The following is an 18,539-nucleotide window of genomic DNA, read 5'->3' on the forward strand; positions in this document are numbered from 1 at the left end:
TAAATGTTCATTAAAATTAATAAAATAAAATTTTAAAAAATGAAAGGGGGTGGGGTGAAGGTAGACATGATCTTGTTAGGGGGCTGGCCGAGTCTGAAGAGTAGGAAGAGTTACTAAGTCGTTTTCTTTCCTCTTTCTATCATAAATTGTTTGGACTTTATTCTTAAATCGGAAAACAAGCCCACTTGGCTACAGATGTGATTCACAGATAGGTTTCAACTGACTGAAATGCTGCACTTTAAAGTACAGAAATTCTTAATCACTTGGGATGTGCTTTCGGAATCACACCGTGGGGTTCATGTTGGCTCACGCCCCCCTCCCCACTGAGTGAACACTGTGCTCCAGGGAAAAGCTTTACCAAGATTGAGCCCCTGGTGCCTCTTGAACTCTTCTCTGATCTCTGCTTCTCTGCACTGTCTCCTTGTTTAGCAAAAACAATCGCCACCGAAGAGTGCCTGGGGAATCCTGCGGGCATGAACCACTACAGAGTGGACTCCTCTGCCTCCGCCTTTAACCACAGGGCCTCCGTACAGCCCTCCTCCTCACTGTACTACAAGAAGCAGATCTCGGGAGACAGCCGCCTCGGGGGAGGCACCACCAGCAGCAGTGGCCGCACAAGCCTTGTGCCCTCTGGAAGCTCCTTGGCATTTGGGCTGAGGCCCCCAGCCTCCAGCCCCAAAAGAAACGGGACCTCTCTTGAAGGAAACAGATGTGGTAATGTAATGCATGCCTTGGCTTCTCCATGCTTTAGCCTCACTTGCTCTCCTGGACCCCTGGAAAGGCTGGATGACTATGAACACAGAACCACTGGGGAAGAGTAGACGCTTCCACAAACTCTCTCGTAGACTTTTTTAATTTCTCAAGGTCAGTCTCAGCCTTTTACTCATAAACATCCACAGTGTGGTATAATGAGGCTAAGCTAGGTCAGAGAAATAGTAGACTTCAGGCAGTTGTTGTTGTGTCTGTAGAGTTGCTTGTGTCTTATAGCAACCCTGTGCGCAACAGCTCTGAACCCTGCTCTATCTTGAATCAACCTTATTGTCCCTGACACACCTACTCCCATTACCCCAGTCAGTCACTGAGTTAATCCATCTTATAGAGGATCTATCTCTCTTGCATTGTCCCTCTACCCTTCCAAGCATGATGCCCCTCTCCAAGACTGGCCCTCCTTGCACCATGCCCGAAGTATGTCAGCTGGAGCTTCAGAATCCTTGCCTCCAAGGAACAGCCTGGTTTCACTCTCTCCAGGATGAACCTGGTACACACCGTCTTGAATACAATAGAACTGTATTATTTTGTTCAAAGGTCCAAGGTGCGCGTTCCTAGTTGGCAGATGAATCTCTATTGAGGGAGCCAAGCTCCATGTACTTGTTGCCCTAACAGCCTCTGTAGCCCCCATGCTCTGTGCATCCAATGGGCAGAAAGGGAACAAGAGTGTGAAAAAGCATGCACCACCACCCCAAGCCCAAAGTGATGCACTTCACTCCCTATTCCCCTTCCATTGACATAGCTAGTTATTATTTTGCTGAGCTTAACTGCAAGAGAATAAAGTAGATCCCTAGATTTAGTAAAGAGTTTTCCTGTGCATAGTGGAAGCATTTGCAGAGCATAGATGTTGAAGCATAATCAACTCCAAATTAAACTTGCTGCTATCAAGTTGATTCTGACTCATAGCAATCCCACAAAATGAATTGAACTCCACCATAGAGTTTTCATGTCTGTAATTGCTATAGAAGCAGACCATTATGACTTTCTCCCACAAGAGCCAGTGTTAAGTTTGGACTGCCATCCTCTCAGTTAGCCTTCAAGTATTTTAATCATAGTACCACCAGGGATCCTGGGCCTAATCAAAAGGAAGCACAATTTCCCTTATACTGGTTGTAATGCCACCTCTATCTTTTCCACTAAAGAAAATGTGCTGCAGTGAAGTGGATGAAAGTGTTATGGAGGCTGGAGTCCATTCAGAGTTATGGTCTTTACAAGTCAGCATCAAGCGTCAGGGTTTCAGCACTGTGGATCTTGGAGCCGGAACAGACTCCTACTTCCTGATCTTGGCAACACTGATGAGACCAGAGCAACCAAAGTCATTAGGACCTGCTTTCTTCTTCCCCAAGCAAAACATTAGCTGTATCTGGAATATTGGTTGTCTTTTTCATAATTTAGAAATATTAGAGAGACTTTTTCCTGATACTCTGAAAATCAGATGTGTCCCTGGCTTCCCAGAGCTGTGGGATCCTTAACATCACAAAACCCCTCTGCCTCCTTGGAGTGAAGTTGCTGGACAGCACAGAGTTGAAGGTCCAATTGAGTCTTTGTGAAACTGATGAGGAAACTTGTACTCACCCTTTGTAGCCTCATTAACTTTTTAATTCACTGACTCCTTTGAGTCAGAGTTCTTACTGGAATTATAAATGCCACAAAAAGTAGTCATTAATCCTCCCCCCTCCACCAGTGAGATAAAGAGAGTGTTCAGGGAAAGAGGCAGAGACAGAGGGTACTGCTTCCATGTCTTAAAGAGGCTTCCATTTTTGTTTACATCTCATTGCCTAGATCCTAGTCACAGGGCTATTGACTGGAAGGGGAACTGGGAAATGAAGTTTTGATTGTAGGGAACAATGACCCAAGGTGGAAATTAGACTCTTACAAAAGAACAGAACTCTAGTGGTGCAATGGTTAAGTACTCACTGTGACCTGAAAGGTTGGTGGTTGGAATCCCCAAGCTGTCTCATGAAGGGAAAGATCTAGTGATTTGCTTCCAGAAATATTAAAGCCAAGAAAATGCAATGGGGCAGTTCTACTGGGTCACATGGAGTCGCTGAGAGTTAAAATGGATCTGTTGGAGCACAGCAACATTGCAAAAGACAAAGGAGATCAAATATGTTGGGTAGACACACCTCCTAATTAGAAGCACTCCCACGTGGCTCCTCCTGTGACGCTTTCTGTGTTCATTTCCTCCAGCACTTACTCTATCCTGATCCACCATCGAGATCAGGCTCAACTTCATGGGGGCTTGTTCATATTTGAATCTCCCAGCCCCTTTGCTGGAGCTTTTCTCCCATGGCACTAATCAAAAAGGTTTAAAATCTCAGAAGCTGGAAATCCACATAAGGATGCAGGCAGGAGGGTAGGTACTGATGGCAGAGAGACCTTTCAGCCTTCTCTCATACGTGGCATTTACGTGGCCTCCTGCTAGCCTGATAAATCATACCTACTCCCTCCGCCAAGGGACTCCATGAAAGGAGTGTGTTCACAGGACACATTTCCCTAGTTTTTGCTGCTACTCATGTGAAAATAAGAGCACTCTGCCCTATCTCTCAGCCCAGATAATCTCAGTAAGAGCTATTAAGATGTTTCATATGACTATAGTTTCAGACTTTTACCTTTAACAGGGCTTGATGTAGAATTCTCAGTTATAATTAGGTCTGAACTGCAGGGTCTGGAATCAAAAAACAAAGTAAATCTGACCTTGTTATTACAACCCAAATGCTTCCAGTGAGTTGGATTTTGGGGTATGACACTGATTAAGTGAGATAATGCAGCTGAAAAACTAAGACTGAACACAGCACACTGTGTGTGAGAGATGAACTACACAGAGCATGGAGGCCAGAAACCAGGTGATTCATTTGGGGAAAAGTAGAGGCATTAAGGGGAATTGAGTGGATTGCTTGGGATCCATTGGGTAATTGGAAACCAGACCTTTCTGAACAAATATATGAGCTGATGGCAATGGGATTTAAAGTGTGAGTCTAGTAATTTGTGGAATTACATGTAAGAATAATAGCAACAACACTTTTTGGTTAATGTTCCCTTTGAATGCTTTACAACATCATCTCATGAAATCATTACATCTCCACAGGTGAGGCTCTTTATAGGTGAGGAAACTTAGAAGAGATTCCAGTCCTACTCATCAGAGACTTACAAGTACAGTATGCCAGGTGCCTGTCTCAGCTCCAAGGTCGGACCCTGACAACAGATGGGTGTGACCTCTGATGGCTTAGAGTTTGCAGTTTCAGAGATACAGATATTAAGAAATTATTGCACAGATTTCATGACAACTGTGATTGTTGCTTTAAGGGAAAACTGTAGACATTAGAGACAATCAGATGGAGTAAGGAAGAATCAGATGGGATTACTCCTCTTGAAAATCAGCAAGGGCTTCCCAGAGAAGTGACAATGGCACCAGCTGGAATGGGAAGCAGGAGCTGGCCGGAGAGGGCTGGCAGGGAGGACAGATGGCCAGAGGCTCCCCTGCAGACATCAAATTGCTGGTGGCAGAGAAGGAATTGAGTACAGCTCAACTTGACTTCAAGCCCTTCGTCTCTATTTCTGGAAACATCCTCTCTTCTCACATAGGCTGGCCAGCTGGCCTTGATGAAATTCTTTACTCTCACCTCATGGTGTCTTGAACGTTCTTGCAACAGAATCAATAGAAATAACAACACTTTTTCAAGTGTGTCTGATTTTGTGCAGATTGGGTGCTACCCTGGACACTTCACATACTCTACCTGGCCTTATTCCTCAAAAATACTACAGTCTACAGGAGCAGATCACTGTAGAGCTGAGAACGACCTGCCCTCTTCTTCCCTTCACTCCATCTTCACCTCCTCAGTTTCAGCTCCTGGAGAAGCTCAGAGGTGAGAAGGGCTTACAGCAGCCTGAGGAAGGGCATGGAGGGGTCCCTCCCAGTTGGTGACCGACGAACTTCCCCTTGAGATGCCAGGCTCTACACTAGAGCCATGCATTTGATCCTTTTGATGTTTTTATGAAGCATGATACTATTGCCAAATTTATAGATGAAGAAGTTGAGATGCTAGAGAGTGATCAAAGACAGGAAGAACCAACAGCTCTGATGTATTAATGAGGTTACAGATGAATGAGAAGTGCTTGCTATTGCTCAAGACCACCCATGATTTAAATGCTCATAGTGTCAGGCAGAAGGGACCTTGAAGACCATTCCAAGTTCCAAAATCCAAACCACTTGTAGCCAAGTCAACTGTGACATAGTGGACTGATAGGGGTCAGAGTGGAACTATGCTCCATAGAGTTCCCAAAGGCTGATCTTCCAGAAGCAGTTCACACAGCTTTTCTTCCAAGGTACCTCCAGCTGGACTCAAACTACCAACCTGTTAGCTGGCAACTGAATATTAAATCATTTTCATCACCAGGAAAACTCCAGAGATCATTCCAAACACCTTCTTTGACAGCAAAACACAGAAAAGATCACATTGCTGGATGGTGAGTGATAGCGGGTTCCAGTCTTGACTCATTACTCACACTCTTCCACATGACTCTGTTGTGAACTCAAAAGTTTTCCCTGAATTGTGAACAAGCACTAGGGAAGATATGCACATGTTTATGGGAAGGTGTCAGACAAAGAGAGGCTTGCAGGCAATGGGACAAATGCCTGCGATGTAAAAGCGTCCAAGATTGCTTTCAAGCACTGGTTCATCATCGTTCTATCTTTGGTGAATGTGAGTTCAGCTTTAAGAAAACAAAACAAACTGTTATTTGATTATATATTTATTCAACATACAGTCTCACTTTTCACATGTCTCCAGCAGTGACTAGACCCCACCAGGTACAGTATCCTCTGTGCTCAAGAATGTTTCCTTCTTATAAAGGTATTTGGCAAGCGAGGCGCATGCTCTGTGCATTTATTTAGGTACAAGGCGTCTTCCCATCCATCTTGCCTTCCTGTTGACCTGTCACAGCTTCCTATCCTGGCTGTGTCCGCCTGAGCCCATCTGTCTTCCTGACACCTTTGCAGCAGCTGGAGGGGCTGTGTATTTATTAGCTCTGTGAGCACAGACACTGCAAAGCCTTTAGAAAGCTGCCACTGAGAAGCCCTATTTTTCTTCCTTTGGGCGAGTTTATGTGCTTTGGATCGTGAGCAGCTCTTGAGGTGTGACTTCGGCGTCCTGCGGCTCTCTGTCGTGTATGACTAACAGGCCTCCTCAGCAAAGGGCTCTCGAGCTCGGCTCCAGCTGCAGCTGTTTCATCCTGGAAACGTGAACAATGTCCGCAGCGCTCCAGGAGCCAGGACCAGAGCCCACTTTGCCTATTCAGTTGTCTCCTTCCCTCCATGGTGGTCACCCCAAGAACCTCCTCCAGTCCTGTGCTCGGCTGTGGGGATGACCATCTCCTACCTTGCTTAAAGGATTTCAGGCTCCTATGATGATCCTGTTCATCCGTCTGTTTGGGGGGGTTTGATTTTGTTTTGTTTTAATTTTTCTTCCTGTCAAATACAGGAAATTCGATTTGACCTCTGCTCTGATCACTCTAAAATCATTCTTGGCACTAAAGACCTCCAGCCTTTGTAATCAGAGCATCTATTATCACTCTGATTAACGCCCGCACTCTGATGGGGCGGGATCCAAAGGCAAATGTGATTTCCGTGATTCCTTGTCCCCATGTTGAGTGCAGATGTCTTTAAATGGAGTGAAATCATCTCTAATAAGCAGACATTAGCATTCAGATGCTCCAGGCTAGCCTCAGAGTTTCTCGGCAAAATGACCCATGCCAAACCACCAGATAGGACCCTTCCAGGTTCAGCTAGGAAGAGAAAGCCAATTCTCAAAGGAAATCCAATTCTCAACCAAAACCACTCTGCATTTACACAGACTTGTACTTTCCTCAGCACCAGTGTGGCACCATGTACATCACAAGCATATTGAAAGGAAGAGATGAAAGAGATGATAGAAAGACAAACAATCCAATAAAAAATTGGGCAGAGGACATGAACAGACATCTCATTAAGTAAGATAACCAGAGAGCCAATCAACACATGGGCAGCTGGTCTCATTCATTAACCATTAAAGAGATACAAATCAAAACAACAATGAAATAGGATTTTACTCCATCAACAAAAGCAAAGTTTAAAAAGAAAACAACCAATGCTAATGAGGCTGTAGAGAAACGGAAACTCTTATAGAGTGTACTAGTAGACTGTGGAGTGGTGCAATCACTGTGAAAAATGGCATGGTACCTCTTTAAAAAGTTACAAAGACTATTTGATTCAGTAATTCCATTACTAGGTATACACTCCGAAGTAGTAAGAGCTGGGCATGAAGAGATAGACTCACACCCATGTTCACTGCAACATTATTTACAATAGCAAAGAAGCAAGAATAACCTTTGTTTCCATTAATAGATGAATGAATAAACAAACTATGATACATGTATATGAGGGAACACGATGTAAAACTAGGGATTAAGGAAGAATTTCTGAAGTACTGCATAATGAAATGAACTTGGAAGACATTATGCTGAAAGAAGGGCATAACAAATACTGTATTTATCCACTGTATTTTTGAAAAAATAAACTAAAGAAGAGTATTCATGTAGAAATAAATATTCTGTGATGGTTTCCAAAGAAGGGAGGGGAGGAGAAGGAAAATTCTATCTAGTAATTAGATAATAGATACATAGTAGGTTGAGTGAAGGGAAAGGCCAAATAAAAATAACTTTTAAAACAAAGGGATGGTAGAAAACTACTCTGCCTGAAATAAAAGTAGCAAGCAAGCAAGAAAGAAGTGTCTCTCAACTTTGAATTTAGAATTCTTCTCTAGGGAAGTTGCCTCATGCTCAGAACCTCAATTTTGTTTCCCACCTTAGAATAGGACAAGGGAGTTCTGGTGGCTTAATGGCAAGGAATTGCCCTGCCAACACAAAGGTGTTCCATTTTAATCCACCAGCTGCTTTATGGGAGAAGGATGGGCAATCTCCTCTCATCTGATTTAATACCTCTGGAAACCCATGAGAGAGTCAACTATGGGGTGACTCTGACTCAATGGTACATAACAACAAGAATAAGACTACAAATTGCCTGTACAATCGTTTATGTCAGTTACCTATACTGTTTTTGCAAAGCATACGGCTTCATTTTACATTTATCAAGCACATGTTGACAAATATGTAAATATGCCCTGGTGGCACTATGGGCAAAGCACTTAGCTGCTAACCAGAAGGTTGGCATTTTAATCCAACAGCCACAACACCAGGGAAAGACAGCGCCATCTGCTTCTATAAAGATTTACTGCCTTGGTAAACCTATGGGACAGTTTTACCCTGTCCTGTAGGGTTGCCATAGGAGTTGTAGTGAGCTGATGGCAGTGGGTGACTCGGGGCACAGTCTGGGCTATGGCGGAGTCACTGATTATTAACCCTGAATTAGAGGCTCCTGCTTGTCTTATCCACTAGACAAAGAGAAGGTACTCAGTAAAAGGTGGGATCAGTGAAGGAGAAGTGAAAGTCTAATTGGAGGTTACAGAGATCGTTGGAATCCAAGGAGGGATGTGGGAAACATCCTGAGGGAAGGGCAAATGGGATCTCAGGGTTAGAGAGGAAGGAAGGTGACCTCCAGCTGGCTGGCAGCAGGACAAGCTGCTCACGAAGGATCTGGGCTTTCCATGGGGGACTGTGAGTCACTGTCAACTTGATGTTAAGTTGTTTTTTAAAGAGGCAAAAGCCACAAGAGGCTTAAGCACAGCAGAGATTTGTGAGAATGACACGGGGTCCAGCAGGGTTTTATTCTGCTGTGCAAAGAGTTGTTTGAAATCAGAGCTGGTTTAAAGGCACCCAATGACAACAAAAGTACCAGTGAAAGTTGGAGAGAAGTATTTTCCCAGAGCAAGTGCACCCAGACAGGGATGATCAGGAGAGCAAGGGGGCAGCCAGGGAGCCACCTTCCCCCTCTTGCCCAGGTGTGATCTAAAATCAGTCTTCACGCTTACGTGTTCAGGTAGGAAAACTAATTGCTGCCCCTTGAGACCAATTCTGGCCCTGTTGGTCAAAGTAGAGGGTTCTATGGGAGCTGAGTGGCTGATGGGTTAGCACCACCAAGCTTTCAGTTAGCAGTCCAACACTAATCACTGTACGATCAGGATTCCTCCTTCCAGGCAGACAACATGGCCATTTTACAGATGTTTAGTTCCTACTTTCTGAAAGAAATCATTTTCTAAACCCAAGAGAGTAGCAAGTTGTACATAAGATTGGGATGACGCCCTCTGTAGAAGGGCTATCTTCAGCTCCTACAGACAAGGGTAGCCGCTCCCAGTCTTCCCAGCCACCTGAGGATCTTAGGATTCCCAAGGAGCAAGTGAGGACAGACAGACGCAGGGTCTATTATGCACCTTCTCACTGTCTCCCTCCCTGTGCTCATTCATCCAGCCTCAAGCCCTTCTTCCGATGAGCAGAACACCAGGCGGCCCAGAAACAGGAACCCCTCCACCTGGACAGTGGAGGACGTGGTCTGGTTCGTGAAAGATGCTGACCCACAGGCTTTGGGACCTCATGTGGAGCTCTTCAGAAAGCATGTATGCGAGGGGTGGACCCTGGTCTACAGCGGGGTGGAGGGGGGTGGCCGGATGAGGGGTCAGGGAAGAAGAGTTATGGGTCAGGGAGCTGGGTTGTGTTGGGACAACTGAAATAACCCCATGAGCAAAGCTCAAGTGAGTCAGAATTGAGACCTCAGATGGAGCCAAGCTCTACAAAGCAAAACAATCACTTGGTTTATGTGGAAAGGGGTGTTTGTCTCATCTGGTCCCTTAAACCGGCCTTCATTGAGAGTTCCTGTTTTCTTGCCCTTTATCTGTCTGCCTGGGCAACGCACAAGCATTTCAAATCTGCTTGTAAGAGACTCAGCAAACTATTATACCCATTCTCTACACTACTTTGAAGACTAAATGAGAAAATGTTCTTGAACTATTTAGCACAGTGTCTGGCTCATAGATGTTGTTGTTATGTGCCATCGAGTCACTTGCGACTCATAGCGACCCTATGTACAACAGCCCTAAACTCTGCTCTGTCCTGTGCAAATCGCACTGTCTCCGACACTCCCATCCAAATTATCCCAGTCACTGAATCAATCCACCTCATAAAGGGCCTTCCTCTCCTGCGCTGTCCCTCCACCCTCCCAAGCATTATGTCCTTCTCCAAGGACTGGTCTCTCCTCACAACATGTCCAAAGTATGTTAGACGGAGCCTCAGAATCCTTGCCTCCAAGGAGCCACCCGGTTTAACCCTTTCCAGGACAAATCTGTTTGTTTTCCTAGCAGTCCATGGTATTCTCAATACTCTTCTCCAGCACCACAGCTCAAAGGCATCAGTTCTCCTTCTATCCTCTTTGGTCATTGTCCAACTCTCTGATGCATAACAAGTGATTGTGAAGACCATGGCCTGTATCAAACGCACCTTGGTCTCCAGAGAGACACCATTGCTCTTCAGTACTTTGGAGAGGTCCCTAACAGCAGACTTTCCCATGGCAATGTGCCTTTTAATTTCCTGGCTACTGGTGCCAAGAGTATTGACTGTGGAGCCAAGCAAACTAAAGCTGTGTACAATCTCAATCTCTTCACCATCCATCCTGATGCTGCCGATTGGTCCAGTGGTGAGAATCTTTGTCTTCTTGACATTGAGCCTCAATCCATATTGCAGGCTGCAGTCCTTGACCCTCTGCAGTAGGTGCTTCAGGTCCTCCTCAGTTTCAGCAAGCAGGGTTGTGTCATCTGCATAACGCAGATTGTTGATAAATCATCCACCAATCTTGACCCCACATTTCTCCTCATAGAGCCCAGCCTCCCGGATAATCTGTTCTGCATATAGCTTGAAAAGGTATGGAGATAGGATGCATCCCTGGCGTACGCCCTTTGCAATTTTGAACCATGCAGTGTTCCCTTGCTCTCATTAAACCACAACCAAGCCAAATCCCTGGCCATTAAATCAATTCCAAACCACAGCAACCCTATGTGTTTCAGAGACGACCTGCTCCATAAAGATTTTTTGGCTGTAATCCTTACATACAGAAGCAGATCACCAGATCTTTTTATCTGTAGTGCTGCTGGCTGGGTTCAAATTGCCAACCCTAAGGTTGCAGTCAGTGCAATTCATTTACATCAGCCAGGGAATGTAGCTGTCATTAGCAGTATTATTGCAGTCTTTTTCATTGCTTGCACCTGTGTAGATAAAACACACAGGTATATAGCATGCACAGGAATAAATACACAGAGAGGATGCCTTGCTTGCAAAAAATTAATATATTTTATGCAACTAACCATAACTTGTTATTTTACATTAATACATATTATCTGTTACATAAAATATTGTATATTAATTCAAAAGAGTTTTAAATATGAAAAGATGATAAATGAAAGATTACTGTATTTGTTCCTACCAAGATGATTGTATTAGTTTACCATTGCTACTGTAACAAGTTACCACCACTTGGCAGTCTAAGACAATATAAATTTATTATTTTTAAATGTGTAGGTTACAAGTCTCACTGGGTTGAGATAAAGGTGTGACCGGGGATGTGTCCCTTTCTTGATATATCTATCCTTCATCTTCAGACAATCCTTCTCAGGGTATGAGAATGATGAGTCCTTCTCAAAGGACCATTTATCTTATCCTTGCTTCTGATTTCCTCTTTTATTTTTTTTTTAGGACTCCTGATTATATTCTTACACACATACTCCCTGCTCAGCCATGATAACCTATTTTTAAGTTCAGCTGATTAGCAACATTAAGTTCACACATTGTTGTGTACCATTGAGTCAGAGCCAACCCTTAGCTGGCCCTCCAACAGATTTTCAGAGTCAGTAAATCTCACAGGAGGAGACTGCTTGCCTTTCTCCCGCAGAGCAGAGCAGCTGGTGGATCCAAACTCCATACCCTTGTATTGGCAGGAGAGGGTGAAACCAATTTGCTATTGGAGGCAAGGATTTTGAAGCTCTGTCCACATACTTTGAACATGTTGCCAGAGGGGCAGTCCATAGAGAAGGGCGGCATGCTTCAAAGGGTAGAGGATCAACATGAAAGAGGAAGACCCTGCATGAGATGGATTAAACAGTGACTGTAGCAATGGTTGTTGTTTGTTGTTGTTATGTGCCATCGAGTCGCTTGCGACTCATAGCGACCCTGTACAACAGCCCTAAACTCCGCTCTGTCCTGTGCCAATTGCACTGTCTCTGACACTCCCATCCCAATTTTCCCAGTCACTGAATCAATCCACCTCATAGAGGGCCTTCCTCTCCTGTGCTGTCCCTCCACCCTCCCAAGCATGATGTCCTTCTCCAAGGACCTGTCTCTCCTCACAACATGTCCAAAGTATGTTAGTTGGAGCCTCAGAATCCTTGCCTCCAAGGAGCCACCCGGTTTAACCCTTTCCAGGACAAATTTGTTTGTTTTCCTAGCAGTCCATGGTATTCTCAATACTCTTCTCCAGCACCACACTGGCTCAGGATAGGGCAGGGTTCAGAGCCATTGTTCATAGGCCTGCTATGAGTCTTAGTCAACTCGATGGCACATAATAATAACAATAAGCCACCAAAGCTACCTTAATTCCATAGAAAGCCTTCATTATCTTTTTACATGCAACTTAGCATTTCCTTGGGTTCTGAGCATTAGAACATAATCATTTTTTAAGAAGAGGAAATTATTCTGCACCCATTCTTTTTCCTGTCAGTTTTTCACATTCTGTGATTCTGTCACAGAAGTTAAACTCTCCATATCTAGAGTGTGTCTGGCCCAACATTTACAGTTCATTAGGAATATATATGACCTTGCTTAGCAGTGCAACTTTTTATGAAATCTTGAGAGTGGGGCCAAGAACACAGACTGAGTTACATTTAGATAGATTAGGGTGGAAGGAGTCTGATGCGCTTTCTAGATGGTGGATATCTAGAAGGTAGAGAAAGACAAAGACCTTAGGAGGTTATGCTCCTGGGAAGGGTCCACAAACAAGTTTTGCACCCCGTGTCATTTCTTTAAGAACATGGAGTGTGAGTGTCACGGAGTAGGTGCTCTGTTGTTGTTGGCTAGTTGACTAACTGGATGGCTGGGTGGGTAGTTGAATGAGTTGGACAATAACTCTTAGATATGTCCTGCAGCTATGACTATTCTTCCCACATGAGCATCCCAAATTCCCACCATTTGTCCTTAAGGAGTCCTGATGGCATACTATGCCATCAGGACTATTAGGGCTGCTGAACGAAAGGTTGATGGTTCAAAACCACCAGCCTCCCATAGAGAGAAAGATGGGCAGACTTCTCTCATAAAGGTGCACTGCATTGGAAACTTAATGGAAGGTCTCTATTATTTGGAATTGACATAAAGGTGAGGGAGTGAGGAAACTCAGACTTGCTAAGTACATACATTTAATAGTGGGGGGAAGATTTGCACATCCCCTTAGCTCTTTGTGCTAACCCCTAGGGCTAAGAATGTGCATTATGGAATTGTAGGCTGCCTAGTATTATTGACAGACTGAAACAAAACAAAATAATCTCCTGAAACCCAGTTTGGCAATCAGCTAAAGGTAGGCAGGTCTACTGAGGAAAGAACCAAGAGATTAAGGTGATAGATGAAGTCAGGGCCTCATCCAAGAAGTTAGAATGGAAAGATGGTCATTTATTTCAGGGTTCAGTGGACCATATATCTTGCTCCTTGAGCTCTGCTTTAAATGAGAGAAAAAGAAAAAGAATGTATGTGGGATACTGGGAGCAGGTGGGTTATCTCTACCTCTTCCAGGATTGGTCACTGACTGACTGACTGACTCACTCACTCACTCACTGCTGTCAGAACCAAGCATAGTTGACCCTCCAGTGTGTTTTCAGAGGTTGTAAATCACACAGGAAGAGATTGCCAATCCTTCACCAATCCATTGGTGGATTTGAACTGTCAGAGATCTTGGGATTAGCAGCCCATCTTCCTACAGCCTAGAACTCCCTCCAGTCACGGCAGTGTCAACGACAAACAATAGCTCATTGTGGCTGAGTTGGAAACAACTCACACATGAACCTCCAGTGTGGTTTTGGAGGCTCACAGAAGAAGGCCCATCTTTCTCCCAAGGAGCTTAGAACTGCTTGCCTGTGGGTTGGCTGCACAACTCCTTACCCCTTCAGCCAGGGGAGCTCCCTCTTGGAGAGAATATGAAAATTTCAATGTATCAGATGATCCTAAGGAGGGGTTATTTTTCCAAGATTCTTTACCCTGAGGTCAATAGAATATGCCACCTAAATGAACATATGCCCCTCTCTGAACTCTTAACTATGACCTTACCTTTGGCCACTATTTAATGAACCTTCTGCTGGGTTTTCTTCTCACCCCGCCCCCCCAGGAGATTGACGGCAATGCTCTACTGTTGCTGAAGAGTGACATGATCATGAAATACCTCGGCCTGAAGCTGGGACCTGCGCTAAAGCTCTGCTACCACATCGATAAACTGAAGCAAACCAAGTTCTGAGGTTTTAAAGACAAAATCCAAATCAACAGATCTCCAGGTCATGTTCTGCCTTACCAACACCCAGCTACCATCATGAAAGAGATTCGTCTCTTTAAATAACAACCACAAAGACTCGGACTTTTTATAAGATGTGTACATCTTTGCCTTTTAAAAAATTCAGTATGGCCCTTTTGAAAGGCTCTTCTGTGCTCACAATATGCCAAAAAAAAAAAAAATGTACAAAAAGCCTATTCTTTTTAGCATTCTTCATATGTTGTTTGCTCGAGTGGGTCTTATTTTTGTAATGAGAGTGTGAGAACTGAATGCTATCACCCAAGGAGAGCTTGGATGGTTCAGTGACGTGGGAAGGACCCTGGGCCGTGGGGAAGGTTCAGTGCAGCACCGCCTGTCTTTAACGCTAACTGGGGGGCCTATTCGGTGTGAGCCTTGCTTGAGTCAGCTCCAAAAGCTGTCTTCTGAGGCTAACCTCCTCACCTTGCACTGTGTGAGAAACTTTCATTGGTGTGCTCTATAAATGAAAAGGAAAACACCTTTTCTGTCTGTGTGATTTCCCCCGCCCCATCTAGTCATGTAAAGTACTGTGCTGCCCCACTAGAGGGCAGCCTGCTAATGACATTTCAGGACTCGCCGGCGGCGGCAGCATGATTGTTCTGCACTCCGTGGACGGGTTAAGGGCTGTTGTGAACAAGACCTGGCCTGCACAAAAATAGAGTGCGCTCTGCAGTCAGCGCCACAGATTTGGTAGAAATCACTGTCCGGAAGGCCTAGCATCTATCCAGTCCTTACTGACCGACTGAGCTATGTGCAGCGGCCAAGGCAAGCTTTTGGAAGCACCCTGTTCCCAGACGGGACTTTGGAGTCCCTTCCCATCCGGAGTCCTTGCTGCGACCTCGCTGTGCTGGCACGCCGAAGAGTCTTACTGACATTTAACCATGGGTGCTTCTTTCAAAAAAAGAAAAATGTCTCAACTAAGCTTTGGAGTGGGAACGTTGCTTTCCAGTTAAATTGCTGGGTTATGTTGTCGTTCCTGTGGCTAATTTTCCTACTCCTCAACAAATACAGTGACATGCTATTATTGGACTTCATTCAATTTACAAATAGGTTTTCTTTACTCGCCGTGTAGTAATAGAAAAAAATTGATTTTCTACCCCTTTGCTGTTGCGCCTAGAGGTAGCTGATGAATCTAGAATTTACTATGTAGAAAGACAACCTCTTCTTTGTTCTTTTTAGCCTCTCCTCCCCTCCCTCCCTTTTCTCTTTTCAATTTCCCTCTCTCACTGAACAGAAAATATATTTAAAATGATTGATCCATTTTTGCCATAGGTCCATTTTCTTCCTCAGTGCATTCATCGTGGTAAAGCTGAGGGGAGGAGCATTAACCCTGCAGTTTCTGGGAAAGTGAAGGTCAAGGAAAAGCCAACCCCTCACGTGGCCCAAATGTTAATGGAAAAAGACATATGTTCCTCTGGCCTTTGGCTGAGCAAAGGTCACGGTTGACCAGTAGAGCAAGGCAACATCTCTGCTCCTTCACCCCCTGCCCATGTCCTTACTCTGAATACCACCTGAACAGCCCTAAGACCAGGCCTGATGGAACATGAATGAATACCGACCCTCCATGAATCAGGTAGAATTCAACTGAAGAGCATAAGAAATATTTTACTCCATGCTGCTAGATCCCATTGATGAAGGATAGTTCAGACAGATAACAAACACATTTTTAGACACACAAATGGTGGCTGGGCTTAACTCACAACAGAGGGGACTAGGAATATCCTAAAGCTAGGACAGGGTTCAGATCTGTTGTTCATAGGATCTCTATCTGTTGTTCAACAGCATACAACAACAACAGCCCAGAGCTTGAGCTTTCAGGTTGTGGAAGAGCCGCCCACAGTGCAACCACCATGATTTGGTCTTTGGTGAGACTTGGAGCAATAAACAGACTCTATTCACCAAAAGTTTGTGAATCCCAAGTGCTCATTGCTGGGTTGATAATTTTCTTCAAAGGACATGGATCATTTACATATTCAGAACTGCCCATGCAAAAAAATACAAACCTAAACACCCCCCTCCTCCAAGAAAAAAAGGTGATACTCAGCAAATTCCAGGACAACCTGTCTGCTGCCCTATTGTTTTGAGGGTTTTCCCACCATTGTTTTTGCTTCAGCTATTGATATTGTCTTGTCTGTTGCATCTGCATACAGCAATTGCCATTAAGTGAATTCTAATTTATGGTAACTCCATGATATCAGTGTAGAACACACTTCACAGAGGGTTTTCTGGTGTTTTTTTCCCCTCAAAGCATTACATTGTTTGATTTTTTAAAATTTCTTTTATATTGTTTTCCTTATAAATTCAGATATGTTGTGTTTCACATTATCCTTCATTCACATTGTGTTTCATACAATCATTCCCATTCATTACATTTTATAAAATTCATCACCATTGAACTATGCTCATCATTATTACCTCCTCTTTCAAGATCTCCACCGGATCTTCTCAATTTCCTTACCTACCCTTCTACCCACCAAGCTGTGTGACGCAGTGATGTCCCCCCCGCCCATCCTCACACACCCCTCTGCTTCTATCCTCCTCACCTTGGATCCTCATGTACATTTTACTATTTATCTTTCTATTTCTACACTAATGGTCCTACGCAGTATTTGTCTTTATGAGATTGACTTAGTTTACTCAGCATAATACTCTCCAGTCCCTCCCCAAGTTATAAAGTAATTTTCAAAATCATTGCTCCTGAGTTCTGCACAGTATTCCTTTATGTGAATGTATCATAATTTTGCAATCCATTCGATTATGGTTGGACATTAGGGCTGTTTCCATGTTCTTGCGATGGTGAATAATGATGCTATGTGCGTTGGTATACAAATCTCTGTTGCTGTCTCAGTTGTATTTTTCTTGGGGTATATTCCAAGCAGTGGAATAACAGGGTGATATGGAATTTCTATATTCAGCTTTTTCAGGAAATGCCAAACTGCTTTCCAGAGTGTTTGTACCATTTTACAATCCCACCAACAATATATAAGAGTTTCTATCTCTCCACAGCCTCTCCAACATTTATTACTTGCTGTCCTGTTAAACTTTGCCTCTCCTACTGGGGTGAGATGGTATCTCCTTGTGGTTTTGATTTGCATCTCTTTTATTACCAGTGATTTGCTTCATAGAGTTTTCCGTGGGTGATTTTTCACAAGTCAAACCCCTGCTTTTCCAGGGTTTGTTTCTGAGGTGCCTCTGGATTAACTCAAACCTCGAACCTTTTGGTTAGCAGCTGGTGTGTTAGTCGTTTCCATCACCCAGAAACAACTCTGCTAAGCATACCTCATTTCACTACTTTCCATTCTAAACTTTCAAAACTTCTTCCCCAGACTTCTAGTGCTTCCTTTACTGCAAAAAGTAAAAAAGGAAAGCATGAACATGCTCCAAAATGAAAATCAGACTCAAATAATGTTACAAGGAAACACTTTGATTGGTTTTTAGAAGAGAGAGATTCTCCCATCTCCAGTCACCATCTCCTCAATCACATAGAACCCTCTCACGGAGGTGCTATCTCATTTTGCATTAAACTTTAAGCAGGACAGATTGCCGAAGTCATGATATTTAAAGTTTGACTTTTTAAAATTCTCATTACTCTTAAAATGAATGCTACCATATCAGACCAACCCGGGAAGGAATTCTTACTTGCGTGGTTTTGCACTGAGATGCAATTAGCCGGCCAAATTATTACAGCAATACTGCAATTATAATTAATTTTCACCCCTCTCAAAAATCTTGTCAAACTAGGCCTCTAAATAGCTTAGCAAATGTAAAACAAGCCAGGCCATTCCTTCTAAACAGACCTTAAAGAGACAGGCCACGTGTGTCACTCTCCTCCGAATGAGGGCTTTCATGGGGCTTCACACTTGTGCAAATGTGGTACTTGGTATTCTGTTGCAGTAGCTCTGCTTCAGGTGGCAGCGAATAATAATACAGTTTTTGCATAATTCTAAATTAGAGCATGTATGTGTGTGTGCGTGTGTGCACATTCATGTTCCAAACATTTCCAATTACACTTGTCTGTTAAACATTTTTTTAAAAAATCAAGAGACAATTCTATTGCCTGAGGCAATAGAATATTTTAAATATTTTATGAGGCACATTATTCTCTTTGGGAAGATGTTAGGTGAGAGATGTGGGGTCTCTGTGTGTGTGTGTGTGTGTGTGTGTGTGTGTGTGTGCGCACGCACACTCTTCCTGATACTAACTGTGGAAAAGCCTTAGACGTATCCGGGAGCACATCAGTTATCACGTCTGC

General features: G+C 43.8%; 1 protein-coding gene across 1 annotated transcript in view; it reads left to right on the forward strand.

Annotated features, from left to right (window-relative positions):
* Nucleotides 1-14,236, forward strand: part of SCML4 (sex comb on midleg-like 4 (Drosophila)) — a 188,116-nt gene extending 173,880 nt beyond the window's left edge. The window contains exons 6-8 of the mRNA XM_006881172.1: nucleotides 430-714; nucleotides 9,169-9,314; nucleotides 14,111-14,236. Coding sequence (XP_006881234.1) covers nucleotides 430-714; nucleotides 9,169-9,314; nucleotides 14,111-14,236 — 557 coding nt within the window. The remainder of the gene's footprint in view (nucleotides 1-429; nucleotides 715-9,168; nucleotides 9,315-14,110) is intronic.
* The last annotated feature ends 4,303 nt before the right edge of the window (nucleotides 14,237-18,539 follow it).

Source organism: Elephantulus edwardii, unplaced genomic scaffold (assembly GCF_000299155.1).
Source record: "Elephantulus edwardii isolate Elephantulus edwardi_28Jun2011 unplaced genomic scaffold, EleEdw1.0 scaffold00013, whole genome shotgun sequence".
Taxonomy (NCBI): domain Eukaryota; kingdom Metazoa; phylum Chordata; class Mammalia; order Macroscelidea; family Macroscelididae; genus Elephantulus; species Elephantulus edwardii.